Genomic DNA, 27,497 nt, shown 5'->3' with positions numbered 1-27,497 from the left:
CTGGCTCTCTGCAGGGGTCAGCGGGCTAAGCGCTGGGGGAAGTGACAGCGGATGGGTCTATGGGGCAGAGGTCTGAACTCCCCCTTGCAGGGCTCTGCGGAGAGCCCCTTCCCCAGAGCCGGGGGGAGCTCGGTGGGGCTGCCCCCCCACCTCCAGGAGCTGGCCAGGTAAAGGCCATGACCCCCCGTCTCTCTCCTCCCCTGGGACCCCTCCCACCCCGCGGGCCTGGCTCTGGGCAGGGGTCAGCGGGCTCTGGCCCCAGGGCTGGCAGCGCCGGGCTCGGCCCCTCGGCGCGCGGGCTGCTGGGAGTTGTAGTCCCCGCCCCGCCGCCGGCCCCGCGGGGCCCCGCAGGAACACTACAGCTCCCAGGGTGCCCGGCGCGGCCAGCCCCGCCGCTCCCCCAGCCCAGCTGCCCGGGCGCCTGCGAGCCCGGCTCGTGGCTGGCGCGGCTCCGGCGGGAGGGAGCAGGGGGCCCCGCTGCCCCCCAGCCCGGCCCGGGACCGGGCTCCCCTCCCCGGGCGCGGTCCCGTTGCGGCGGAGCCGGGCCACGCGTGGCCGTGGGGCTGCCGCGCAGGTAGGACACGCGGGGGGCAGCTGGAGCAGGGGGCGCCCGACGCCGCGGTGAGGGGCGCGGGGAGCTCAGTGCCGCTTGGATGGGCTGGGGGGGCATTTCCTGCCCCTCTTTGATGCAGCAGCGCGGGGGGGGGGTCGGACTCCTGGGTCCCCCGCTGCGCCCTGTGCCCTGCCCGCGGGGGGTGGGGGAAGGGCTTAACCATGGGGCTGGGGGGGAATATGGGGGAAAGGGAGAGAGGAGAGGAGGGGAGGGGGAGAAGGGAGACAGGATGGGGGAGGGGAGAATCTAGGCAGAGTTGGGGGAGGGGGAGAGGCGATGCAGGAAGAGGAGGGCGGGATGAAGCAAGAAGGGAGGGGAAGACTCCACCGAAGGGGAAGGGAAGCAGAACAGGAAGGGGAGGGGGAAGAAGGGTTGTGCAGAGTGGGGGAGGGGGGGAAGGGAGAGCCTGGGTGAGAGGGGGAAGAAGGGTTGTGCAGAGTGGGGGGAGGGGAGGCCGTGCAGCAGGGGAGGGGGGAGAGGGTCTGAGCAGAGGGGGAGGGGAGAGTCCGGGCAGGGGGAGAGGATCTGGGGGGAGGGGGAAGGCCAGGCCATGTGGCAGAGGAGGGGGAGGCAGGCAGCTGGGCAGGAAGAGGAGGGGACAGAGCCAGCCCACAGAGAGGGAAGGGCTGGGCAGCTGGGGGAGGGCGGGGGAGAAACTGGGCAGGGGGCAGAGGGGCGGCACCCGTGGGAGACACCCCAGTTGCTGGGACAGTCTCAGTAGGGCTGAGCCCTGGGGTGTGATTCCTTGCGGGAGGGAGACGCCGGCGGGAGCCCAGGCAGTGTTGCTGGTCCCCAGGCACAGACCTTGTGGGAGTGGGGCATGAAGCCCTGTGAGCTAAGGGGACACCCCAGCCAGCCGACACGGCTAGGAAGGGGTTAAGTGAGGCCTGCGGGGGAGAGAGCTGTGGCTGTTGGGGAAGCCGGCACCTGCTAGCTAAGGTGCTGCGCCTACGCCAGGCCTCCGTGAGAACGCCAGGGCCCACCATCTCCCTCGCCTTGTCTGCTCTACAGAGCCACCTCACGCCGACAGGACGCGTCCATCTCCACGCAGCCCCCCACGCTGTCCTCCGCAGCCCCCTGCTAGCACGCTAAGGAGACAGCGTGTGCTCAGAGCCCGAGCTGCCAGCCCCGCAAACCCCGCCTGGGGTCTGACAGCCCCGCTGGGCCGTTCTTCCTCGCCCACCATCGCTGCCCATGGAGCACGAGCCGGAATAGGATGCAGCCCCCTCTCTTGGCCCTGCAGAGCCGACCCAGCTCTGGAGTGAAGAGGAGTCGCTAAGGGTACGTGTGCACCGCGGTGAAAGGCCTGCAGCACGGCTGGCCCGGGCGCAGGCTGCGAGGCTGGGTAGACATCCAGGCCCGGGCTGGAGCCTGGGCTCTGACATCCCGCAGTGTGGGAGGGTCCCAGTGCCTGGGCTCCAGCTTGAACCAGAACAGCTGCCCTGCGGTGTGATAGCCCTGCAGCCTGAGCCTCGGTGCCACGGGTGTATTGCAGTGTAGACATCCCGGAAGGGGCATGGGGCACACAAGGAGCAGAGCATGGATCACTTGGGCCAGCTGAATCACTGTCCCCCAGCAGGCGGGTTTGGTCTGCTCTCCCCGTGATGCCTCCGCACACAATACTGGGGGACGGTCCCTGGTTTAATGCCGGCGAGAGTTTTCATTTCCCAGAAGATGGGAGCAGGGCTGCAAGCAGATCCCGCAGCCTAATGATAAAGGGGCCAAGCCTGAAGACGAACATCTAAGGCGCTACACGGGTCCCAATCGTACCATCCGCCCGGTGAGCGGATCTGGGCTCCAGCAGGTCAGCCCTACTTTAAAAATGATTCTTCCCCTCATAGCAACAAATGAAATGCTGAAAGCTTGAGCCAAGCGTAAGCCGCGCAGCGACGTCTGCCTGAGTTGAGGGACACCTAGCTTGGACGGGTGTGGACTGCCCCATTCATCTCAATGGGATGTTAACTCTGAACCCTACAGATGGCAAGTAATAACCCAACAGTGCTAGCTAGTTGGACAGAAGCGTCCAGCCAATGTGTTGACTCCACACTGTCAGTCAATCTTCCACCCATTCTCAGCTGCCAGTTGCCTCTCATGCAGCAGCCAAGACTTTCAGCTTCCCCCCAGAAGATGTTTGCAAAGCCTTTCTGTAATTTCGTTCAGGATTCGATAGCATGTTGAAAACTGAGTGTGTGGGGACAGCATGAAGCAAAGTAGATTCAACATCCAAATACAGAGCGTGGAGCTGCGCTGCGTTACTCAGCTTCACCCCTGAGTCCACAGAAAGCTCCGTTTCCGAATGTATTTGAAGCTGCTGCAGACTTTCCACCAGAGGCTGCAGAACGTAGGCCCAGCTTCTCGCAGAGCGCACCGAGCCCTGACTGTGATGCTGCCCCGGAGCTGAAGTGGATTAGCCCACGGGGACGTTTCCAAAGCCCCTGGGGTGCGTTCTCTGGGGTATCCCCGCTGAGCATGCTGCTCACTCAGCCGCGTGGTCTCATGGGCGGGCGTCTCTTGTTGTTGCAGGTCCCAGCGAGGCGTGAGGACGGGACCGCCCTCCTCTTCTGGAGCAGTGGCAGAGCGCGCGGGGAGCAGCACGAGACCAGAATGAGGGAGAACTATGATGCCATGATTGCTCTGGGTAAAAACAGCCCCCGCCTGCGGTGTGTGCCCCGCATTGCACAGGGAGTGCTCCGGGGAGAGCCAGCGAGGGGTACCTCCCCCTAAATTCCCTGGGGGGCTGGTGGATGGAGCAACAGCAGTGTCGGGGGCTCTCTACTGGCTGCAAACAGGCAGGCCCTGTGGTGCGTGGCTCAGGCAGGAGTCATTGCGACCCCAGCCCAGTGGCACTGTGCAGGAGTGTTATCTCCGCAGGGACTAAGGCCCTAGCTGGACTCCTCTCCTAAACGTACCCTCCGTCAGCTTTGGGGCGACTGGGTTTGCTGTGCCCGAGAGCCGGCGGGTGGCCTGGCCTGCCCTGCATGTGGCCAGCAGCCTCTGTTGTGTCTCATGCAGGGTCCCCCGTCACCAAACCCGAGATTGTCCCACGGATCGAGCAAGCCGAAGAGCCTCGTGCCAAGGCTCCTGGGGAGGCAGAGGAGAGGGAGGCCCCTGGCAGCGCCAGCCCAGGTCAGTGAGGGGCAGGAGCAGGGCTCTTTCCCAAGCGAGATGCTCCAGGTCCTGGAAGCAGAGTAAGGACGTGGACTGACCAGTATTTGTGCCGTGTCAGGGCAGGAGGATCCGGGCACGGTTGTTGCTCTGCCAGCCTGGAGGTCCTGCTGAACCCCAGCCGCAGCGACTTGCCGTCGCTGGTGCTCGGCCCGAGGTTTGCCTCCTTTCCTGTGGGAAGCAGGAGCCCTTCTTGCGCCTGGCGGGCGTCTCCCGGGGGCTGCGCTGGGGACTGCAGCAGCCCCCGCTGGAGCTGTGAGCTTGTGGCACTGGTGCTGGCTGCCTGTCCCTGGCTGCAGGCACTTTGAGCTATTGCTGGGGCCCAACAAAACGGTTGCTGCTTCGGGGCGTGATTGCTTATGGGGCTGCCTCTCTCTGAGTGCTGCTGCCGGCTACGGGCAGCCCCGTGCTGTGTGCAGGAGGGAGCCTCTGCTGGCATTCGCAGGGAGGGGCGGTGGAACTCCACTTGCCTCTCGGTCCGCCAGAGCCAGGATTTGCTGCCCTTCAGGCGCCACGACGCCACGGGTGATGGGCGACTTTATAAAACCCGAGGGAGATGGAGGGAGTTGCAGCCAGCCGCTCCTGGGCTGCTTGTGACAATTCCTGAAGCGTGGGGGAATCTGGGCTTGATTCTCTCCCCCCCCGACAGGATCCGTAGTTCCCAAGCCCGAGATCGTCCCGCAAGGTGAGCGAGAGCAGCAGCAGCAGCATGGTGGCGAGCAGCAGATGGGTCTGGAAGGACGAAAAGGCCCCGAGAGCAGCTGCTCAGGTGAGAAACACCCCCACCCCCACGGCTGCAACCAGTGCGGCAAGCGCTTCAGCTCCAAGCAAACGCCCTGGCACCATCCGCTGCCAATGTGCCCCAGCCCTGCGGTGAGAGTGTTCAGTCTCCACAGCCCCGTCAGCCCTTGGCCAGTGAGGGGACCACAGGGCCGTTCACATCCCTGGGCCGCGGGAGCTGCTCCGGTAGCTCAGCAGGGGGCGGTACTGGAATTGCTGGGCGTGGTTCTGTCCCTGAAGAAGCCAGGGACGTGGCTGGCTGATGGCTGGGGGTCGGTGGGTTACCCGACGTGCTGGGCTGTCTGATTCCCCATCTCTCTCCCCTCCTCCCGGGCAGATGACTGGCTCATCCGGACGGTGAAGGTGGAGGAGGACTATGAGGAGTGGCCCGCGAGTCTCAGCGCGGAGGCGCTGCTGTCGGGGCAGCTGCAGGGCAGCGGCTTGCTGCATCCCGACGGGGGCCACGGCTACCTGGGCGCCTGCAAGCTGGAGAGGCCGAGCCTGGAGGACTACGGCAGCTACGGCGACCTCCCGGGCTTGGCCCTGCAGCAGTGGCAGCTCCTGACCGAGAAGCCGTATGGCTGCACCGAGTGCGAGCGGCGGTTCAAGGACAAGCTGACGCTGCGGCTCCACCAGCGGGTGCACACGGGGGAGAGCCCCTACGCCTGCGGGGAGTGCGGCCGCAGCTTCAGCCAGAAGCCCAACCTGGTGGCCCACCAGCGCACCCACTCTGGGGAGCGGCCCTTCCCCTGCGCCCAGTGCGGCAAGGGCTTCAGCAAGAAGGCCCACCTGACCCGGCACCAGCGCATCCACACGGGCGAGCGCCCCTACCAGTGCGCCCAGTGCGGCCGCTGCTTCAGCCAGAAGATCCACCTGGGATCGCACCAGAAGACGCACACCGGGGAGCGGCCCTTCCCCTGCGCCGAGTGCGGCCGGAGCTTCCGCAAGAAGACGCACCTGATCCGGCACCAGCGCATCCACACCGGGGAGCGCCCCTACCAGTGCGCCCAGTGCGCCCGCAGCTTTACCCACAAGCAGCATCTGGTGCGGCACCAGCGCGTGCACACGGAGCCGGAGCCGGGGGCACTGGCCCAGCTGGAGACAAGTGCCCCCTGCAGGCTGCCAGGAGTGGCAGCGCCACCCCCAGGGTCCTTGCCGGAGCAGAAACCCTTCACCTGCCCCGAGTGCGGCAAAAGCTTCAGCTGGAAGAAGAACCTGACGTCGCACCAGCGGCTGCACCTGGAGGGGCGGCCCTTCTCCTGCGCCGAGTGCGGACGCGGCTTCAGCGACAAGCGCCACCTGACCGCCCACCTGCGCAGCCACATGGGCCTCAAGCCTTACGCCTGCGCCTACTGCGAGAAGAGCTTCAGCCACAAGCCCAACCTGACCACGCACCAGCGCACGCACACCGGGGAGCGCCCCTTCGCCTGCCCCGACTGCGGCCGCAGCTTCACCCACAACCAGCACCTGGTGCGGCACCGCCGCGTCCACACCGGCGAGCGCCCCTTCGCCTGCCCCCAGTGCAACCGCAGCTTCAGCTCCCGGCCCAACCTCATCGCCCACACCAAGGCGCACTCGGGCAAGCGGCCCTACATCTGCGAGCAGTGCGGCCGCGGCTTCAGCCGCAAGTCCCACCTGGTGAGGCACCAGGCCGTGCACACCGGCACCCGCCCCCACGGCTGCAGCCAGTGCGGCAAGCGCTTCAGCTCCAAGACCAACCTGGTCCGGCACCAGGCCGTGCACACAGGGCACCGGCCCTACATCTGCACCCAGTGTGGCAAGAGCTTCAGCAGGAAGACGCATCTCCTGAGGCATGAGCGTACCCACGCTGCCCCCCTGCAGAGCGACAGGGGCAGCCCCTGGGCTGTGCACGACCCCCTGAGCCAGCAGGCAGCCTGCCTCTAGCGGTGCGAGACTAGTGACTCGCACGGCTCACCACTCCGAGGGACCAGCTGCTCTGCTGTGAGCTGGACAAAGTGCGGGCAGGTGCTGTGCCCTCAGTGCCAACCTGTAACCCCCCTCCCCGCCGTGCTATCCCAGCCCTGGGCTCCCTGCACATACACTGCTCTGCAACACTCCCCTCTCACCCCCCCGTATTCCAGTCCTTCCTTGTCACCCTGGTTCAGACCCGACCTGCAGCCCCCTGCAATCCAGCCTGGGGCTCCTTCCCCCACCAGCTCTGCTGGTGCCCCTCATTCCTGACAGCCAGCCGTCGCCATCCTTCTCTAGATCATCACTTCAGCCTGGCCCTGCAGCTCAGCCCAACCTGCCATGCCCACCTGGGGCTCCCCACCCTCACAGCTCTGCCACTCGCCCCCAATCCCAGCTCTCCGGTGTACGGACGGGACGGGAGAGAGAGAATTGGGAAGCCACAGGAAAGAAGCTGCCTGAGGGTCCTGCAGCGAGACCCACTTCTGATCCAGACGTGCCTTGAGAGCCCAGCGTGCCGTTCACACAGCCCAGCCCTTACGGGCACCGGCAGGGACACCGCTGGGCGCAGCTGCCCTCAGCCTTGGCCTGTCCGTCATCCACCTGCTGCAAGTGATACAAACAGGACCTGCGAGACCAGCCCTGAACACCGCCTGGGAGCTGGCCAGGCAGGAGACGGGGTTAGGACTCATCGCTGAATCATTCCTCAGCTAGAAAGGGGGATAATACTGTTCCCTGAGCCAAATGGTGCCCTAAACAGTGTTAGGAACAGTGCTGGAGATGGGTTGGAAGCTGGCTTCTCAGCCTGCTCAGTTCCCCAGTCGCTGGCCAGGGCACCTGGCACTGGTCCAGCAAGAACTGTGGGTGAGCGAGAAAGGGGAGTCTCTGCTCTCCGCCTGAGAGGGGGCACAGCAGGGGACCCCCAAGCAAAGGGGCATTTGAATGTTAACGTCCCTCTGTAATTAAAGACGAAACTCAAGCCCGTTGGCTGGCTAGTGCTGCGAGCTGGGCGTTTCCTCCTTCACACCTGTCTGGGGGGGCGGTCTCTGAGGAGCCCTGCAGGGGGGGAAGCAGAGGCTGGGCACTGAGAACAATGGCCGAGACCTGCTCGGCTCCACGGTCACAGAGTGGGAAGCTGGGACCGAGGGGCCTGCTCACGAGTTCCCGCCATACCTGCCAATAGCGTTGGAACAAACAAAAACGAGTTCATGTCCCGTTTGGGTGAAATCCCCCCAATCGCAGCCATGGCGGGAGGGCTGCCAGCTTCTCCCCGCAAAGCACAATTGCCAAGGAGTTAGTTTTGTCCCCACCTGCCCTTGGCCCCCTGTTCTACTTCCATTCATTCTGCACCACTCTGTCCCCGCATCAGCTGGTCCTGCCCCCTCAGCGCCACAGAAATCCCTCCCCTCCGCCTAGGAGGGGGCAGCTCCGCAGGGGCCTGTTCCTCCCTCCCTCCCCAGCTTGAAATGACTGGGTGCGGAGGGAGGGCGGAGCAGAGCCTCCCTGAGCTGTGCAGGCTGCTCCCTCTTCCTCATCCCTGACCCAGGATCTCCTAGGCAGGGCAGAGATAGGCCTGCTGTGGGCAGCAGGTTGGCCCCCCAGCTACCTGAATCTGGGGGGGGCCTTGGTGCCAGGCCTGGTGGGCAGCAGGGGAGCTTGTCTGTATTGCCAGGGTGCACTCACTGCGGGTGGCGCTGCCTCCTGGCCATCCTGGGGATGAGCTGTGCCAGGCATTGCACCCTCCACTGGCGGTGTCGTCACCCGTCCTGTCTCACCCTGCAGCCCCTCTCGCTCCAGGAACTGCAGCCACCTATTCCGGACTCGGCCCTCTGGCCAGGTCACTACATGGTTCCCCTTCTGAGGTTACCCAAAGCCCTTCCACACAACCATTCCCAGGCAGTCCTCTGGCGCTGTCCTGATGGTGCCACTTCCCTAGCAACCGGTAGGGAAACCAGGGCCACTCGCTACTCCAGCTTCCAGTCCAGGGACCCTGTACCTAGTGACTGGTCTGCTGTCCCTCAGCCCTGGTTCTCCTTCCTACAGCTTCTGGTCCCCCTCTTCTCTGGGTGAACCACCTCTGACCTCCTAGCTGTCGGTGCCTCTCCCTGGGAGTGAATGCAGCCTGCAGCCCCCTTCTGCTGCGGCTTCCTGGCTTTATAAACGCAGCCCAGCTCCTCCCTCAGCTGGGCTTCATCAGGAAGTCAGGCCTTCGAGCCCTGAGCTCTCCTCCAGGTGGGGTCTAGGGTTAATGGGCCTAACTTACCCCTCCAGCCCTTGTGTGGGGTGGACGCAGGGCCGGTGCCCTCCATCCACAGGCTGAGGGGGAAGGCGGCTGAGCTCCATAGTCAGGAGGGGTGGGGCAGGCCTCAATCAGTCCTGGAGATGGGGGGGGGGAACTATCTGGCTGCATTTTTGACAGGGGAGGGGACCTTGCCCAGCCTGGGCTGTGAGGGGGGAGCTGCTCTGCTCACAGAGCTGGCCAAGCCCCCCAGCAAGACACTTGAGGGGGAAGCTGGGGACACAGACCCTGCGGCTTGCTCAGCCTGGTCACTCCCTGAAGCCTGCAGGGGCAGCAGGGAGTGCAGAGCTGATGGCATTCGGGTGGAGCGGGCCAGTGGCATGAGGTGGGCAAAGGCAGCCCTGGGGGCACAGCTGGGAACCAGACAGCAAAAATTGAGATGTTTGTACACGAATGCGAGGAGCCTAGGTAACAAAATGGAGGGACTAGAGCTACTGGTGCAGGAAGTGAAACCAGATATAGGGATAACAGAAACCTGGTGGAATAGTAGTCGTGACTGGAGCACAGGTAGTGAAGGCTCTGTGCTGTTTAGAAATAAAGGCCAAGGTGGTGGAGTAGCATTGTATGTCAGTGATGAGGTTAACTGCAAAGAAATAAGTGACGGAATGCATAAGACAGAGTCTGTCTGGACAAAAATCACATTGGGGAAGAAAGCTACTAGAGCCTCCCTTGGGATAGTGCTTGGGGTGTGCTACAGACCACCGGGATCTGATTTGGATATGGATAGAGACCTCTTTAATGTTTTTAATGAAGTAAACACTAATGGGAATTGTGTGATCATGTCAAGTATCAGAGGGGTAGCCGTGTTAGTCTGGAACTGTAAAAGCAGCAAAGAATCCTGTGGCACCTTATAGACTAACAGACGTTTTGCAGCATGAGCTTTCGTGGGTGAATACCCACTTCGTCGGATGCAAGAGATCATGGGAGACTTTAACTTCCCAGATATAGACTGGAGGACAAGTGCTAGTAATAATAATAGGGCTCAGATTTTCCTGGATGCGATAGCTGATGGATTTCTTCACCAAGTAGTTGCTGAACCAACAAGAGGGGATGCCATTTTAGATTTGGTTTTGGTGAGTAGTGAGGACCTCATAGAAGAAATGGTTGTAGAGGACAACCTTGGTTTGAGCGATCATAAGCTAATTCAGTTCAAACTACATGGAAGGATAAACAAAAGTAGATCTGGGACAAAGGACATTGAGGTCAATGGTAATTGGGACAAAATACAACATGGTTTTACAAAAGGTAGATCGTGCCAAACCAACCTGATCTCCTTCTTTGAGAAGGTAACAGATTTTTTAGACAAAGGAAATGCAGAGGATCTAATTTACCTCAATTTCAGTAAGGCATTTGATACGGTTCCGCATGGGGAATTATTAGTTAAATGGGAAAAGATGGGGCTCAATATGAAAATTGAAAGGTGGATAAGGAACTGGTTAAAGGGGAGACTACATGCTTCAGCTCCGATCTAGCCTAGACCAACCATGCACAAACCCCCGTGGGTGGGTGTGACCAGACAAGAACCCTGCGCTCTCAGCTCCAGACACAGAGGTCTGTACCCTGGCTAGCACCAGCCCCTGTGTTGGATGGTTGCAGTTCAGTGCATATGGACTTTGCACAATGAGGCACTTTGGGGCGTGCACACCACACACAGTCCAGCTGGAGCTCACGGGCTTTGCTGGGCACTTGAACTCCCTTTCACTCTCCCATACTGAATGTCACATCTCAGACAGGAGCCGGTTCCTCCCGCAGACAGGCAGCTCCTCGCACAGCTTCCAAAACCTGGCTCACCCGCCTGCCCATTCCATAGCTAAGCTTTTCCCATCGTGCGATGCACTGAGCTGTAAAGGGCTGAGGCCTGTATTCCAAGTGAGAAACTGTAGTTAGACACCTGGTGCCGTCCAAAGGGATTCACTTTTAAAGTATCCATCTTTGCCGTGAGCATTTCACTGATCATGTTGTAATAGTGAATGGAAGAGAGGCTGACCCACAGAAACGTGGTGTGAGGAGCCTGAGCCCCAATCACGTCTGCAAGGCACTTCAGCACCCCCTGCAGCCTGCCGGAGGTGTTCGAGGAAATCCGCAGCAACCCAAAGAGGCCTTGGTACAGCGTTAGAAAAACCAAGTGCTTGACACATCCTGTTCGGGACAGAATTTCTGCCATGCCAGCCTTACAAAGCAAAGGGAAAGGATGGTAAAACGGCATTCTTTGTATGGGAGGTGTCTGGCCTTGCACTTCAGTGGACATGGAGGATGCTTCACTGGAAACCATCCAGCCCACCTGACAGATCAACACTCACAATTTAAAATATATATTTGTGTCCAAGAAATTCCAGGGTATTTTACTGGAGAGAGATATTACAAAGAGACAAATGACACTACAGGCTTCAAGGAATGGGGGGGTGGGGTGTGAGGAGGGTGGAGTGATAATTGGGAGCTTCTTAGGAATGCTTTATTACATGCTAAATGCTCCCCACAATTCTGCAATCATGTATGAAGGCTTCTTCATTTAAAAAAGAATATCATCCTCGTTAAGAGGGGAAGTGAAATTAGCAATTAAAAATAAAAATATAATCTATAACAAATGGAAAAATGGGGAATCTGATGGCAATGAATACAAACCAACCATTAGGAAAATGCAGATAGTTGATAAGGGAAACTCAGCATAGCAGTGAAAAAAATCTATGGCCAGTGTAGTTAAGGACAAAAAGAAGGAATTCATTAAGTATACCAGGAACAAATTAAATCCTAACCATGGTATAAGTCTAATACCAGGTCAGGATGCTAAAATAGACCATCCTGATCCAGGAAAGGCAGAAGTATTGAATCAATATTTCTGTTCTGTATTTGGAATGAAGCGTGATGATGTATTCCTATGTCATAGTGATAAGGAAATACCTTCTATTCCCACAGGAATCCTGTAGGGTGTTAAACAGCAACTACTGAAGTTAATTTTTTAATTGGTGGGACCGGATAACTTGCACCCAAGCATATGAAAACAATTGGTTGAAGCGCTCTCTCAACCACTAATGTTGATTTTGAACAAACTGTGGAATACCAAGGAAGTTCCGGAGGACTGGGGAAAATGCTGTTGTTGTGCAAATATTTTAAACATTTAAATGACGCCAAACAGGATGAGCTGAGTGACTAGACCAGTTAGCCTGACAAGAATCCTGGGCAAAATCGTGACAAGGCTGCTCTGGGGTGCAGTCAGCAAAGACTGACAGGGTGGCAGCCTGACTAACGGCAATCAACGTGGTTTTATGGAACACAGGTCTTGTCACACCCATTTTACATCACTTTGTGATGAGATTACAGGTTTGGCTGATAAAGATAACTGATGACATGATGTAGCGATGACCTCTGCATGGCTTTTGTCTGAGTCCCACATGACATTCTGTTAAAAAAACTAGCACTATACAAAATCCATGTGCCCATATTAAATGGATTAAAAACTGGCTAGCTGAGAGATCATGAATGTAATAGCAAACGAGAATCATCGTCCTTTGGGGGTGTTTCTCCTGGTGTCTGTTTTGTCCCAAGGCCGGGCACTTGAACTCCCTTTCTCAAGCGTCTGGAAGAAAAGAGAAAACCTTTGCTGGTAACATTTGCAGATGACACCACAAACATTGGCAGAGTGGTCAGTCATGATGGGCACAGGTCAGTTATACAGACCGATCTGGAGCACTTGGTAAGGTGGGCAGGCTCATTGGACTAGTCGTTCATTCATTCTCTCGCTCTAGCCCTGTCACTGGGTCGCAGAGAGAGTGACTCTCTATGTAGTCCAGTGCTCAGGGCACACCCCCGAGCCCCCGCTCTAATCCCTCAGTCATTATTTATCCACAGGGGAAAAGCTTCATAGAGGAGACTGTCGGAGCCTAACATCAGGCTACTCCATAACTCAGTGATTAGGGCATGCTTGGGAGAGCCCTGTTCAAAGCCTTTCTCCTCCTCCAATGGAGGGGGAAATTGAACCCGGGTGAGAGCTCTAACTACGGCAGTATTGCCAATCCCAAATGGTCAAAAATCATGAGTCAGGCTCACCAAAACTCATGAGATTGGCTTTAAAAGCGGGAGATTCTGTAAAAAAATAATAGATTTGGCATTCTTTTGATTTGCCTCTTGCTTGTTGAGCCCTTAGGGTCACATTTTGAAGCTTTCTTCACAGCCAGGAGGGGTAGAAACGTACTTGTTCTTTAAGAATGAAGGCTGAACTCATCAGAGAGCCATGTGACTCCAGGAGCTGGGGCTTTAAGGAAAACAGGCATTGTCACAGCAGAGCAAAGGCTCTGTGGGATGGAACAGGTGGCTTGGTGCTCAAAGTCAAGAACAGAAATAAATAAAACATGGCACTAAGCCCCTTATCTTCCCCCAGCAGGGACTGGCCTGTCCCAGCCTGGCGGGCGCTTCCCGAGGACTGAGACTGCAGGGCTGACACACAGGGCAGAACCCCTTAGGATGGCCCCAAGGGTACATTAGGCCCAGTTAAGCAAGCAGGGGCCAGAGCCGTGCAGCCAGCTCACCTTCCCTGAACCCTGCCCTCAGCCATCTGGAAAGGGAGACATACGCCAGTGTCGTCTGCACCCCTGGGCCAGAGCAGTGTTGGGGGGCAGCCAGTTTCCCTCCATTCTCCCGCTCTGCGGGGCACTGGGGATGGAGGGTGGCCAGGCCGGGGGTGCGCATGTCTGGGGTGGGGTGGTAGAGGCACGACTGGCAGCTGGCGAAGGGGTCCTGGATTCAGGGGGCTCGCGGGTCCAGGAGAGAGGGGTGGGGGTAGGCTGGGTCTGAGAGCTGCCCCTGACTCTGGCAGGGGAGGGGGGGAAGATCCCCTCCTGACTCAGCCTCACGTGGGCAGCTGGGGCTATGGTCATTTGGCTGTTTGTGGGGGGGGCACTGGGCAGACAGCCTGGCCCTGCACCACTGCCAGCCCCCTGAGTTCATGGCAGCAGGGCCCATCGAACATTTAGCCGAGACCCTGACCCCACAACTGCCAGGGGTGAGACCACACTCCCCTCAGGCGGGGGTGGAGAGGCAGTGTGGAGGGGGTCAGTCTGTGCTCTCTTCAGGTGGGGGTGCAGAGCCAGTTTGGGGAGTCGGTCAGTCATAGAATCTCAGGGTTGGAAGGGACCTCAGGAGGTCTCTAGTCCAACCCCCTGCTCAAAACAGGACCAACCCCAGACAGATTTTTGCCCCAGATCCTTAAGTGGCCCCCTGAAGGATTGAACTCACACCCCTGGGTGTAGCAGGCTAATGCTCACACCAATAGCTCAGTGGTTTGAGCATTGGCCTGCTAAACCCAGGGTTGTGAGTTCAATCCTTGAGGGGGCCACTTAGGGATCTGGGCCAAAAATTGGTCCTGCTAGTGAAGGCAGGGGGCTGGACTCAGTGACCTTTCAAGGTCCCTTCCAGTTCTAGGAGATTGGTATATCTCCAATTATTACCTATTACCACTGAGCTATCCCTCCCCTCAGGCAGCCCCTCCCCCCGGAAGGGAGCTGTCATTCACCTCTGCAGTTCCTTCCACCCCTCCCCCCCAACCCCTAGAGGAGAACGGGGCGGCCATTTTGAGAGAGGGCAATGGAGCTTCGAGCCCCTTGCAAACAATGGGAGATGGCGGCCATCTTTACTACTGGCGCGGGGCGGGGTCAGCAGACCCTGTCGGGGGGAGGGGGGAGCCGGCGGATTGTTGCTGCTGCTGCTGCTGCTTGGTAAGGGGAGGGGGCGGCTCTGTGCTGGGAGGGGGGAACCCCCACCCCCGGGCAGCCGGCACCCAAGGGGGCGGGGGCTGAGGCCAGAACAAAGGATGGGAGCGGGGGCTCGGTGGGGGGCTCTGGGCTGCAGGGAGTGGGGGCTGCATGGAGCGGGGTGGAGGCTGAGCAGGAAGTGGAGTGGGGGCTGCAGGGAGGTGAGGTGGGGTGGGGGATGAGCAGAGAGTGGGGGGCTACAGGGGGGGCAGGGGCTGAACAGGGAGTGGGGGCTGCAGGGAGCGGGGTGGGGGCTGAGCGGGGGCTGCAGGGAGGGGGGCTCGGAGGGGGGCGCTGGGCTGACGGGAGCAGGGGGTGGGGGCTGCAGGGAGCGGGGTGGGGGCTGAGCAGGGAGTGGAGTAGGGGCTGCAGGGAGCAGGGTGGGGGCTGAGCAGGGAGTGGAGTAGGGGCTGCAGGGAGGTGGGGTGGGGGATGAGCAGAGAGTGGGGGGCTACGGGGAGGGGGCATGGGGGCTGAGCAGGGAGTGGGGGGCTACGGGGAGGGGGCATGGGGGCTGAGCAGGGAGTGGGGGGCTACGGGGAGGGGGCATGGGGGCTGAGCAGGGAGTGGGGGCTGCAGGGAGCGGGGCGGGGGCTCGGTGGGGGGCTCTGGGCTGCAGGGAGGCGGGGCGGGGGCTCGGTGGGGGGCTCTGGGCTGCAGGGAGCGGGGCGGGGGATGAGCAGGGAGTGGGGGCTGCAGGGAGCGGGGCGGGGGATGAGCAGGGAGTGGGGGCTGCAGGGAGCGTGGCGGGGGCTCGGTGGGGGGCTCTGGGCTGCAGGGAGCGGGGCGGGGGCTTGGTGGGGGGCTCTGGGCTGCAGGGAGTGGGGGCTGCAGGGAGGGGGGCAGGGGCTCGGTGGGGGGCTCTGGGCTGCAGGGAGCGGGGCGGAGGCTGAGCAGGGAGTGGGGGCTGCAGGGGGCGGAGCGGGGGCTGCAGGGAGGTGGGGTGGGGGATGAGCAGAGAGTGGGGGGCTACAGGGGGAGCAGGGGCTGGTGGGGGGCTGTGGGCTGCAGGGAGCGGGGGCTGAGCAGGGAATGGGGCGGGGGCTGAGCAGTGGGTGTTCTCCCCTATGTATAATGACAGGTTTCAAATGTGTTAGTCTCCAAGGTGCCACAAGTGCCCCTGTTCTTCTCCCCTATGCAGGTGCTGCCCTGCTGGAGGCTCCATCTTTTAGCCGCAGGAGGCAGGTTTGTCTCCTTGGGAGGCTCTTTTCTAAGGCTGCAGAGGTTAATCCCGGCGTCCCAGCTCAGCTAATTACAAGGGGCCTGGGCCTGCAAGCTGCTGAGCTCCCATTGCAAGCAGCGTGAGGCACGGCTGCCTAGCTCCTGTGGCTGCTGGGTTTCTCCCCAGAGGTGGCTGCGTTCAGTGGCAGTTCCCCACAGATTTGTGAAGCACATGGAGGCAGGCCAGGCCTCTGCACAAATAACCCATAGGCAGCTTTAAGATGGCTGGGCAGCTCCCAGCCCGCTCCCCTCTCTCCTCTCCCGCCCTGAGGCTCCTGCCTGGCAGATCCACTAGACCAGGGGTCCTCAAAGTTCATTGCACCGTGACCCCCTTCTGACAACAACAATTCCTGCACAACCCCAGGAGAGGGGACTGAAGCCTGAGTCTGCCTGATTCCCACTGCCCCGGGTCGGGGAGCAAAGCCAGAGCCTGAACCTCACTGCCCTGGGCGGGGAAGGGCTCAAAGCTTCTGTCCCAGCCAGGGGGCCTGTAACCTGAGCCCCACCACCCAGGGCTGAATCCCTCAGCTTCAGCTTCGGCCCTGAGCAGTGAGGCTCAGGCTTCAGCCCCGAGCCCAGCAAGTCTAAGCCAGCCCTGGTGGTCACGACCCACAGTTCGAGAACTGCTGCACTAGACAAAAGAGCAACCGGGACAGAGAAGCTAGAACCCCTCTCCTCTGTCCTGCTCACTGCTGCACCCCCCAGGTCAGACCCATGTCCCCCCCGGCTCAGCTTGGCAGGCAAGCGGGGAACAGCATTTGGGAGCAGAAGGGCTGAGCACATTTGGGGCGCGGCATGGACAGAGGAGGGCACCACATGGCTTTGGGGTGGGGGAGTGGATGTTTTGCAGGGGAGAGAGTACTGGAGGGTGTGTGAGGGAGGGGGTTCAGGGGAGGTGAGAGAGGCAGCACAAGGCAGGGCAGTGTGAGTGTGTGTGCATGTGTGAGAGAGACACAGCAACCTGGTGGATGGGGACAAGTGTGGATTCGGGGAGGTGTTGATTTTCATGGGATGAGGGGGAAAGACTGGGAGAATAAACCACGGAAGGACTGAGCGGGGAGGAGAGACTGCGAGGGGGAGAAGTGACCAGCTTCAATTGACAAGCCCGAGAGCTCCCAGCATCTGTCCCAGCGGAGTCTGGTGCTGCTTAGCTCTGCCACTGTTGTAATTCTTTAGAATCAGGCTGGTTACCCTGGTGTGTCCGCAGGAGCTGGGCCGGTAACCTATCATTTAAATCTGCTTCTGTACCAAATGATTGCAGGGTAGTTAATATGACACCAATTTTTAAAAAGGGCTCAGGGGTGATCTTGGCAATTACAGTACCGGCTAACTAGTTGAAACTAGTTTGAACAATATTGTCAGAGATATAGATGAACATAATTTGTTGGGGAAGAGTCAACATGGTTTTTGTAAAGGGAAATCATGCCTCACCAATCTACTAGAATTCTTTGAGGGGGTCAGCAAGCATGTGGACAAGGGGGATCCAGTGGATATAGCGTATTTAGATTTTCAGAAAGCTTTTGATAAGGTCCTTCACCAAAGGCTCTTAAGCAAAATAAGCTGTCATGGGATAACAGGGAAGGTGCGCTCATAGATTGGTAACTGGTTAAAAAATAGGAAACAAATCGTAGGAATAAATGGTCAGTTTTCAGAATAGAGCGAGGTAAATAGTGGTGTCCCCCAGGGATCTGTATTGGGTCCAGTTGTATTCAACATATTCATAAATGATTTAGAAAAAGCAGTAAATGGTGAGGTGGCAAAATTTGCAGCTGATACAAAACTACTCAGGATAGTTAAGTCCCAGGCAGACTGTGAAGAGCTACAAAAGGATCTCACAAAACTGGGTGGCTGGGCAACAAAATGGGAGATGAAATTCAGTGTTGATAAATGCAAAGTCATGTACGTTGGAAAAGATGATCCCAACTGTACATATAAAATGATGGGGTCTAAATTAGCTGTTGCCACTGAAGAAAGATCTTGGAGTCATTGTGGATAGTTCTCTAAAATCATCCACCCAAAGTGCAGCGACAGTCAAAAAAGCGAACAGAATGCTGGGAGTCATTAAGAAAGGGATAGATAATAAGACAGAAAATATCATGTTGCCTCTATATAAATCCATGGTACACCCACATCGCGAATAGTGTGTGCAGATGTGGTCACCCCATCTCAAAAAAGATATATTGGAATTGGAAAAGGTTCAGAAAAGGGCAACACAAATGATTAGGGGTCTGGAACAGCTGCCATATGAGGAGAGATTAATAAGACTGGGACTTTCAGCTTGGAAAAGAGACGACTAAGGGGGGATATGATTGAGGTCTATAAAATCATGACTAGTGTAGAGGAAGTAAATAAGGAAATGTTATTTACTCCTCATAACACAAGAACTAGGGGTCACCAAATGAAATTAATAAGCAGCAGGTTTAAAACAAACAGAAGGAAGTATTTTTTCACACAGTGCTCAGTCAACCTGTGGAACTCCTTGCCAGAAGATATTGTGAAGGCCAAGACTATAACAGGGTTCAAAAAGAACCAGATAAGTTCATGGAGGACAGGCCATCAGTAGCTATTAGCCAGGCTGGGCAGGGATGGTGTCCATAGCCTCTGTTTGCCAGAAGCTGAGAATGGGCCACCTGTTCTGGTCACTCCCTCTGGGACACCTGGCACTGGCCGCTGTCAGAAGACAGGACACGGGCTGGATGGACCTTTGGGCTGACCCAGCCTGGCCGTTCTTATGTGCCCCGGCCTGACCTGGGAGCGACGGGCAGCTGCTCTCCTGGGGCTGCTTCGTAGGATTCTGAGCTTCCTTTCTGCTATTGTAGGTCCAGAACTGGCGGATTCTTCATCTTCCCCAGCACTGTGTGTCCCTGGGCGTGTCCTGAGAAACTGGGCTCCCAGCTCCAGATGCGTGGGCCTGGCCCGGACACCCAGAGACCCCAAGCAGGGCCCCCCGCGCTGCCTCACCCAGAACAAGTGGGTAACAGCAGCTGTAGCTCCATGGCTTCCTGTGGACGGACACCAGGATGGGGGCAGCCAGGCGGCGAGGCTGAGGAGCCATGGAGGTCTTAGGAATGAACTCCTGAATTAAGTGTTCTTTGTGAGCAGACTTGCTACCTACCTGGAAATCAACGAGCCGCGGCAGCCGGCAGCCTCCCGCCCCTAGAATCCTGCCTCTGGTGCCTTCTTGGTAATCCCGAGGCTGCTCTGCCAGCCTGCCCCAGCCACAAGTGCTGCTTTGACCTCTGCGCTCACGGAGGGGACTCTGCCTCTCCCCCAGCTCGGAAGGCATCGCCCTACCTTGGGCCTGCAGCACCTGGCTCAGCCGCTGTCAACCAGCGCGTCTCCTCCTGTTGAGGGGAAGGAGAGGGTCTGGGGCAGGGTGACACCGCTTGCTTCGCCAGCTGCCTTTGACCCGGGGTGTTTCCCTCCCCGAACCTGCTCCTTTTCGCTAGGCATGTTGCCGGTAAAGAAAAGCAAGCTGCGGAAGCGGAGGACAGTCGGCGGCTCGGCCATGCCGAGCCCTGGCGTCTGTGCCATAGGAGAGCGTGCCGCGGGCGCTTTCCCCTTCGCCGTAGCTGCCGATGCCCACCTCCGCCATCTGCCTCCGGGCTCCGACCACGAGCACGTCCCCGAGATCGAGATCAAGCTGGAGTTTAGTGACGAGGAGGAGGAGGGCCATGAGGGCGGCACGCTGGGATTCATGGCGGCCTGTGGGGAAGGGAGCCATGAGAGGAGGAAGGTCGAGCTGGCCCCCCGGAGTGTGGGCAGCCAGCCTTGCGTCACGGCCAGCTGGCAACCCCCTTCCTCCGTGCTGGGTGTAGACAAGGCTCTCCTGGAGGGATGGGCAGCGAAGCGCCCCGCACCTCCGGCCTTCAGCCTCCCTGTCCGCACCCGGCGCCGCAAGACCACCTCTGAGGTGTGGCAGTTCTTCTCCCCGGATGCCAGCGACCCCTGCCGGGCCATCTGCACCCTGTGCCAGGCCAGTGTCGGGCGTGGCAAGCTGAGGGGCCACTGCAACACCACCGCCCTGAAGCGCCACCTGGAGGGCAAGCACCCGCTGGAGTGGGGGCGGAGGAAGAGAGCAGGACGCAGGGCCCAGGAGGAGGAGGAGGAGGAGAATGAGGAGGAAGAGCAGGTGGCGAAGGAGTTTCCCTTGCAGGACACTGTGTTTGGCATCAGCCATGCTCTGTGCTCCCCTGCCCAAGTGCCCCAGGGTGGCCCCCGCTTCCTGTACGTGATCAGCGACTCCAGTGAGGAGGAGGAGGAGGAGGAGGGGCGGGGAAGGGCAGGTACCCCAGTCACTGATTCCTCCCCAGAGTCCAGCGAGGAGGGAAGCAGCGAGAGTAGCAAGATGCTCCCCCAGGGCAGGGGGAGGGGCAGGAAGGGCCGTGTATACACAGGGCACCCCAAGCCGGACCTGGCCACACCCTACCTGGAGATGCTAGTGGGCCAGGGGTTCCCCAAGTCCGGGCAGCTCAGCCTCCCCAACCACCCGCTGGTGCCACCGGGCACGAAGCGCCGCAAGTCCACCTCGGCCGTCTGGCAGTTCTTCTACATCGACTGCAGCAACGTGTGCCGAGCTGTCTGCACCCTGTGCCAGGCCAGCGTCAGCCGTGGCAAACTGGGCAGCCACTTCGGCACCTCGGCCCTCATGCGCCACCTGGAGGGCAAGCACCCGCTGGAGTGGGGGCGGGGGCGGGCTCCTGGCGCGCCTGCCACCCCTCCCAGCAGCACCCGGTCCGAGAGGCTGAGCCTGGGGCCGGCGGAGGAGGAGGAGCCCGTGGAGGACCCGTCTCTCACGTCGCCCGCCACGTTGGACCCCCTGAGATCACCTTGCGCCAGCCCTGGTGGGGCCCCAGCTCCCGTGTGTGCCAGCTGGCAGAGTGAGGCACCTCCCGAAGGCAAGGTGCCGAAAGCCCTGCCCGCCCCAGCGGCCCCGCTGCCTCCCAGCAAGAACCAAGCCGGCCTGGCCGAGCGGGGCGGGGACGTGCCTGGCAAATACACCCCCAACCACCCGCAGGCGCAGGCCTGGAACCGCAGCATTGCCGAGCTGCTGTGCGGCATGGCCCTGCCCTGCTCCTTCGTCTCGGCCAAGCCCTTCCACCGGTTCATGGCGCAGGCTGACCCACGCTACCATGTCCCCTCGCCGGCTTTCTTCTCCCGCAAGGCAGTGCCCCAGCTGTGCCAGGCTGTCGGCATGGGCCTGGCCCTGGAGCTGCAGCAGGCCAGCCTCAGCCGGGTGCACCTCAGCGCCCACGTCTGGGCCCAGGGGCCGGCAGGGGAGTACCTGGCGCTGGCAGCGCACTGGCTGGCGCCCCGCTCGGACTCAGGCCAGTGGCAGCCACGCAGCCAGCGCAGGCAGGCGGTGCTGTGCGTGCAGGCGCTGCAGGAGGAGCAGGCGCTGGGTGGCGTGCAGCAGGTGTTGGCCGAGCAGCTCCAGCTGTGGCTGGCCCAGAACTCCCTGAGGCCCGGCTTCCTGGTCTCGGGCGGCAGCCCTGGCGTGGAGCGGGCCACGAAGGACGGCGGCCACACCCACATCCCCTGCTTCGCTCACTGCCTGAGCCAGCTGGTGCTCGGCTTCCTGCGCCTCCACCGCAGCATCGAGGGCACACTGGGGGTGGCCCGTGCCATCTGCGCCCACTTCGCCCGCTCGCCGGAGGCCAGGAGGGGGCTGGCGGAGCTGCAGCGGCAGCACGGCTTGGCCCCGCGCCGGCTGAAGCAGGAGGCCACGGCGAGCTGGGACTCCACCTACTACATGCTGGAGCGGCTGCTGGCGCTGCAGCCGGCTGTGCAGGAGTACGTGGGCAAGCGCTGGATGGGCGAGGCTGGCCTGGCCCTGAGCGCCACCCAGTGGATGCTGATGCGCAGCCTGGTGGAGCTGCTGCAGCCCTTCGAGATGGCTGTGCGGGAGGCGAGCGCGGCCGACGCCTCACTGAGCCAGGTGCTGCCGCAGGTGCGCTACCTGCACATCTTCCTCCAGCAGATCCGCCTGCGCTTCGAGAGCCAGGCCGGGGAGGGGGCTGGCTCCGCCGTACGCCTGGCCGAGAGCCTGGCCCTGCAGCTCTCCACCGAGCCCCGGCTCAGCGAGATGTTCCACCGCCAGGAGTACGTGCTGGCCACGCTGCTCGACCCCCGCTTCAAGGGCAGGATGGACGCCATCCTGCCGCTGGGCTCCGACCTCGACCACTGGAAGCAGCTGCTGGTCCGGAAGGTGAAGGAGCTCCTGGCCTCCCCCACTGGCTGCCCTTCCTCCCCCTGGAATGCCCAGCCCGGCAAGGCTTTCTGCGTGGACGCGGCCCCGCAGCCCCGGGAGGCAGAGACAGAGTCCCATTGGGACAGGGGGCCGAGTGGGAAGAGCTCCACGGTGCCTCCACTGATCCAGAAGGAGAAGACCCTGACCGAGCACCTGGAGAGCGTGGGGCTGCTGGCCTCTGAGGGCCGCGGGGCCTCCCTCCCCACCGAGAGCCACTCGGCCTGTGTGATGGTGGAGAGGTATCTGCGGGACAACCAGACCATCGGGGCCCGGGAGGACCCGCTGGGGTACTGGGAGAAGCGGCACTGGCTCTGGCCGGCCCTGGCCAAACTGGCCATGCTCTACCTGTCCTGCCCGCCCTCGGGGGCCTTCTCGGAGCGCATCTTCACCGCCCCAGACAGCCCCTTCTCCGAGAGGCGCCCCCCGCAGGGGGAGAGCACAGAGCGCCTCGTCTTTCTGAGAGCCAACCTGGGGGCCTTCCCCGACTACCCCCCGCCGCCCCTCATCTGCTCCGAGAACGACAGCGCAGGCAGCAGCAGCGGGGAGGAGGGGACCCGGCCGGCTTAGAGACTGTCTCCGAGACCCGTCTCCGGGGTACGCCAGGCCGGGTGCACGGCGCTGGGTGCCACTGGGCCCTTATGGGGCAGAGGTGGCTGAAGGGGGAGGGTACAGCGCTCGGTGTGGCTCCTAACCATGGGCCGTTTGGTCTCAGTTGCTGTAAAGAGGACAGTGGCCAGTCGGACTAGAAGCAATGGGCTTAATCTGCAGCCGGGGGATGGAGGTTCGATATTAGGGGAAAGTTTCTATCACTGGAGGTGTTTTAAGAGCAGGTTGGACAAACCCCTGTCAGGGTCTAGGCTTCCCTGTGCTGCCTCAGTGCAGGGGGCTGGGCGTGGTGACCACCCCTTTCCAGCCCTACATGGCTGTGTTTCTCTGAGCATCAGTGTGTGTGTGTGTGAGAGAACATGTATGGTGCATGTGTGTTGGCAAGTGTGCAGCATGTGTGAGCATACCCAGGACATGTCTCTGTGACTCTGCAGCGTGTATGTGTGTGCGCATGTGCAGATGTGAGTGTGAAGTGTGTATCTCTGTGCAAATCTTTGTGTGCACTGTGTGTGTGTACGTACAGTGGGTATATGTGTGTGCAGATCTGCATGTGTGAGTGTGCACAGGGTGTATCTGTTCAGGTGTGTGGTGTGTGCAGACGTGTGAGTGCACAGTGGGTATCTGCAGATAGGTGTGTATCCGTGTGTGTGGTGCATATCGGGGTGTGTGCGCGCGCACAGGGTGTATCTCTGTGTGTGTGCACGGTGTGTATCTTATCTCAGCATGTGCAGTGTGTGTGTGCCCGGCCCCGGGGCAGATTGCTGATGCCCTGTCCGAAGGGTAAGATTTTGTCACGGTTCTTTTTAGTAAAACTCAGGGACAGGTCGGGGCAATAAGCAGAAATGCCGGGAGCCCGTGGCCCGTCCGTGCCTGTACTAAACCCCCGGAGCAGGGCTATGGGGGGGACGGGGACAGTGGGGCCCGGGGACCCCATGGGGCAGGGGATGTAGGGTCCTGCTTCCGGCCACCGGCCCCAGCGGGGTCCCTCGGAGCCGCCCCTCCCCCGCTGTGCAGAACCTGCCGCTCGCTGGCCCTTTAAATGCCCCCCCCGCGGAGCTGCTGCCCCGGCCCCTGTTGCCATGGCAACGCTGCGCGGCCCCCGCCCCGCGAAGGGATCGGCCGGGAGCGAGCAGGCGGCTGCGCCGGGTGAGGGGCTGCGGGCGGGGGGCACCGGGCACCGCGGGCGGGTCCTGGGCACTGGAGAGTGGGGGATGGGCGTGTGCGGTCATCTGTGCGTGTGTGCGGCCATCCGTGTGTGCGTGTGATTGTGTTCATCTGTGTGTGCGCATGCAATCGTGTGTGCATCTGTGTGTGCGTGCGGTCATCCATGTGTGCATCTGTGTGTGTGGTCATCCGTGTGTGTGCGTGTGATTGTGTTCATCTGTGTGTGCGCACGCAATCATGTGTGCATCTGTGTGTGCGCGTGCGGTCATCTGTGCGTGTGTGCGGCCATCCGTGTGTGCGTGTGATTGTGTTCATCTGTGTGTGCGCACGCAATCATGTGTGCATCTGTGTGTGCGCGTGCGGTCATCTGTGCGTGTGTGCGGCCATCCATGTGTGCACTTGTGTGTGTATGTGGGGTCATCCGTGTGTGCGTGTGATTGTGTTCATCTGTGTGTGTGTGTGCAGCCATCCATGTGTGCATCTGTGTGTGTGTGCGGTCATCCGTGTGGGTGCGTGTGACTGTGTTCATCTGTGTGTGTGTGATCATGTGTGCATCTCTGTGTGTGTGTGTGTGTGCGGTCATCCGTGTGTGTGTGATTGTGTTCATCTGTGTGTGTGTGATCATGTGTGCATCTGTGTGTGTGTGTGATTGTGTTCGTGTGTGTGTGCACAATTGTGTGCATCTGTGTGTGTGTGTGCGCGGTCATCCATGTGTGTGCGTGTGTGCGGCCATCCATGTGTGCATCTGTGTGCGTGTGATTGTGTCCATCTGTGTGTGTGCATGACCATGTGTGCATCTGTGTGAGTGTGTGCAATCGTGTGCATGTGTGAGGTCATCCGTGTGTGTGTGTGTGTGTTCATCCGTGTGAGCACCACGTACACGTTCATGTAGCTGTGTCGCTCTGCGCGGATGTGCCGCCTGCACACCTGTGGGGGGGATGCACACGTGTACATCCGTGTGCACAGGCGTGTCTGGCTCTGCACACGTCGGTGTGCACGTGCGTTCCCAGGGTCCCGCCAGCCCCGCAGGGGGCCCGGGCTGGTGGCGGAAGCCCCCCACTCTCCCTGGCCCACTGGAGGTGTCGGGCTGCAGACGGCCTGGGGGGGGGTGTCCCTGCAAGGGTGCCAAGAATTGGTGTTTAAATACCCTAGTTCCACAACCCCCTTCTGCTTTGTTGGGATGGAAATGCCCCTCCCCCACCTCGCTTGCCGCCCCGTCCCCCCTCCCCCGCACACGTTTGCAGGCCAACCATTGCAGCCTTGGCCTCCTACTGCCTGCGGACCCCCCCTTCCCCCCCCCCCCCCCCGTGCCTGGCAATCAAAGCAGCCCGGGCTCTGGCCATGGCCTGAGCTGGAAGGGGACGCAGAAGAAGCCAGGGAGACCCCTGACCCGTGGGGTGTGATGGGGGGGTTAGGGAAGGATGGACAAGGCCTCAGGTCTGAGACAGGCAGGGGGTGAGGCCCCTGGACGGAAGTGGCCAGGCGTGTGGGGCCGCAGGGGGCGAATTCCTTCACCCAGCTCTGAGCAGCTGCTGCGTAGTGTGAGCCTCTCTCGGTCCCTGCTGCCATCGAGGTCAGGGGCAAACCTCTTACTATGGGCCTGGCGGCATCCTGCCCGGAGCAGCCTGCCGGAGATCCGTGCCCCCTCCCCAGCCCAGGAACTGAGCTGCACCTGCCACGGACGGCAGCTTCGAGCACCAGGGGCCAGCAGGCCACAGAGCCGCCCCGAGTGCCCAGCTGTGTGCGGCGGGGGGGAGGCAGCTGGGCTTGGCAGGGACCTGATCCCGTCTCCTGTTCCCTTCCAGGGGCTGGTGCGTTGCCGGCGTGACCCGGCGTGGCCGCCCGGGCAGCGGGCTCCAGGGAGCCCTGTGGGGCAGAGGCGCGTGGAAGGGGCAAAGCGCTTTCCCGGACCCGGCCAGCTCGGGGTGTGCAGAGGTTCTCCGCGCCGTGGCTGCGGGCTGCTCGGGGTGTAGTGCAGCGGGCCGGCCGCGATGGAGCCCTGGGCGGAGACGGGGGACGAGGGCGAGAACGTCCGGATCACCGCCCAGCTGCTGAAGGCCAAGACGGGCGAGTTCGCCCTGGAGTCCATCCTGCTGCTCAAGCTGCGGGGCCTGGGCATCTCGGAGCTGGGCTGCCTGGGCGAGTGCGCCAGCCTGGAGTGGCTGGACCTCTCCGGCAACGCCATCTCCCACCTGGGCCCCCTGGCTGCCCTCAAGTCCCTGGCTGTCCTCAACCTCTCGGCCAACCGCGTCGGCAGCCTGGAGCCGCTCGGCGCCTGCGAGAGCCTGCAGAGCCTCAACGTAGCCGGCAACCTGCTGCGCAGCCTGCAGCAGCTGCAGTGCCTGGCGGGGCTGCGCCGGCTGGAGAGCCTGCGGCTGCACGACGCCCGGGCCCGCCTCAGCAACCCCATCTGCGCCAGCGGGGCCTACCGCAGCGCCCTGGGGGACCTGCTCCCCGGCCTCAAGGCCATCGACGGCGAGAGGCTCTCCGGGCGCGGCAGCGAGCTCTACCAGCTCTGCAGGGACCTGGACAGCTCCCTGGAGCGGGGCGGCAGCGGCGGGGCGGGCAGCCCGGAGCCGCCGGGCGCGGCCCTGCCCTGGGTGGAGGAGGGCTACTGGGAGCGGAGGCCGGCTCGGCGCAGCTCCATCATGGAGGAGGCCTACAAGCAGTTCAACGACGTGCTGCAGGAGTGCCGGGAGCTGAGCGAGAGGGCGGCCGACACCATCTCCCAGGCAGAGCGGGCCCTGAGCGTCCGCAGCGACCCCAGCTCCTACGTGTTCTGAGCCGCCCGCCGGGCACCACCTGCAGGGGCGCAGCTGGGGATCTGCCTCCATCGCCCAGCCCCACGGAGGCCCATGCCTGAGTCCCCGCCTGCAAAGCCCCCTGCCCCCTAGTGGGGCTTTTCCAGATCTCCCCACAGCACCTCACCAGTTCCCCTCGGGCCTCCGGTGAGTCTGCTCAGCCGCTGGCATTGCCCCGGGGCTCAGGCTGCCCCCAGCTCCCGCCACCCTGGGCTTAATTCTCAGATTGCTCCAGAGACAATTCCACCAGCAGGCACCATGCGGGCAGCTCAGGGCAAGCGGCCCACCACCAACGGGCAGCGGCCCCGCCTGCTCCATGGCTCGCTCCCTCGCTCCCTGGCCTCTCAGCTCACGGGGCCAGAGGCAGTGATGGGTTTGGGGAGGGGACCCCCCGGTCCTTCCCTGTGAGTCTCCTTCCCGCAGGCGGCCCGCCAGCTGCCAGCAGGGCCCAGCGCTCAGTCCCTACCGGCCAGGTCCTGGGGGAACCAGTCCCTTTACCAGGATAGCACCTTCCCTCTCCCAACCCAGTGCCTGTGCGAGAACCGGCCGGCTGACCCCGGTGGCAGAGAGGAGGATCTGGCGGGGGGGACCTGTAATCTTGGCGAACCCCCGTCTGCTGGTGAAGGGCAGCTCCTGCCAGCGGTGTGGGGCCCTGGCAGTATCCCCCGCCGGGGAGCGCCAGCCAGGCTTTGGGATGGTGTGTGCCCTGGCACATTGCTCTGAGACCTGCCAGGGACCGGGGATGGCGCGCAGCTGACCCCATGGGATTCTGCCCCATGCGAGGCTGGCAGGAGCCCCTCCCGGACCCCTCGCAGGCTGGACTAGACTGGAGCAGAGACCAGGGCCAGCCCTAGCGCTGACTGCAGCAAGCATCCCTGAGCCGCTGGGAGGAAGGCGTGGTCAGCCTGCTTCCTGTGGGGCAGGA

General features: G+C 61.4%; 2 protein-coding genes across 11 annotated transcripts; both read left to right on the top strand.

Moving 5' to 3' along the window:
• The first annotated feature begins 400 nt into the window (after nt 1-400).
• Nucleotides 401-7,489, top strand: ZNF467 (zinc finger protein 467). Of its 6 annotated transcripts, XM_045004231.1 has the most exons (6): nt 401-574; nt 1,625-1,894; nt 3,137-3,251; nt 3,626-3,739; nt 4,428-4,547; nt 4,896-7,489. In XM_045004231.1, exons 3-6 carry the CDS (start codon nt 3,218-3,220, stop codon nt 6,461-6,463), a joined length of 1,836 nt encoding a protein of 611 aa, XP_044860166.1. In that variant the 5' UTR covers nt 401-574; nt 1,625-1,894; nt 3,137-3,217; the 3' UTR covers nt 6,464-7,489. The 6 variants fall into 6 exon arrangements, with proteins under 6 accessions (XP_044860166.1, XP_044860169.1, XP_044860170.1 ...); XM_045004234.1 differs by lacking the exon at nt 1,625-1,894; XM_045004235.1 differs by lacking the exon at nt 3,626-3,739.
• A 3,670-nt stretch (nt 7,490-11,159) lies between these two features.
• LRRC61 (leucine rich repeat containing 61) lies at nt 11,160-26,933 on the top strand. 5 transcript variants are annotated; one of them, XM_045004203.1, is made up of 3 exons: nt 14,464-14,494; nt 15,672-15,715; nt 18,571-22,579. In XM_045004203.1, the coding sequence occupies exon 3, from the start codon at nt 19,203-19,205 to the stop codon at nt 22,566-22,568; it is 3,366 nt and encodes a 1,121-aa protein (XP_044860138.1). In that variant the 5' UTR covers nt 14,464-14,494; nt 15,672-15,715; nt 18,571-19,202; the 3' UTR covers nt 22,569-22,579. The 5 variants fall into 5 exon arrangements, with proteins under 5 accessions (XP_044860137.1, XP_044860138.1, XP_044860140.1 ...); XM_045004205.1 differs by lacking the exon at nt 18,571-22,579 and adding an exon at nt 25,577-26,933 and having other exon boundaries at nt 14,476-14,494; XM_045004202.1 differs by lacking the exons at nt 14,464-14,494; nt 15,672-15,715 and adding an exon at nt 11,160-12,446.
• The last annotated feature ends 564 nt before the right edge of the window (nt 26,934-27,497 follow it).

Source organism: Mauremys mutica, chromosome 2 (assembly GCF_020497125.1).
Source record: "Mauremys mutica isolate MM-2020 ecotype Southern chromosome 2, ASM2049712v1, whole genome shotgun sequence".
NCBI lineage: Eukaryota > Metazoa > Chordata > Testudines > Geoemydidae > Mauremys > Mauremys mutica.
The sequence above is the reverse complement of the archived record's forward strand: the minus strand, read 5'-3'. Positions and strand labels throughout refer to the sequence as shown.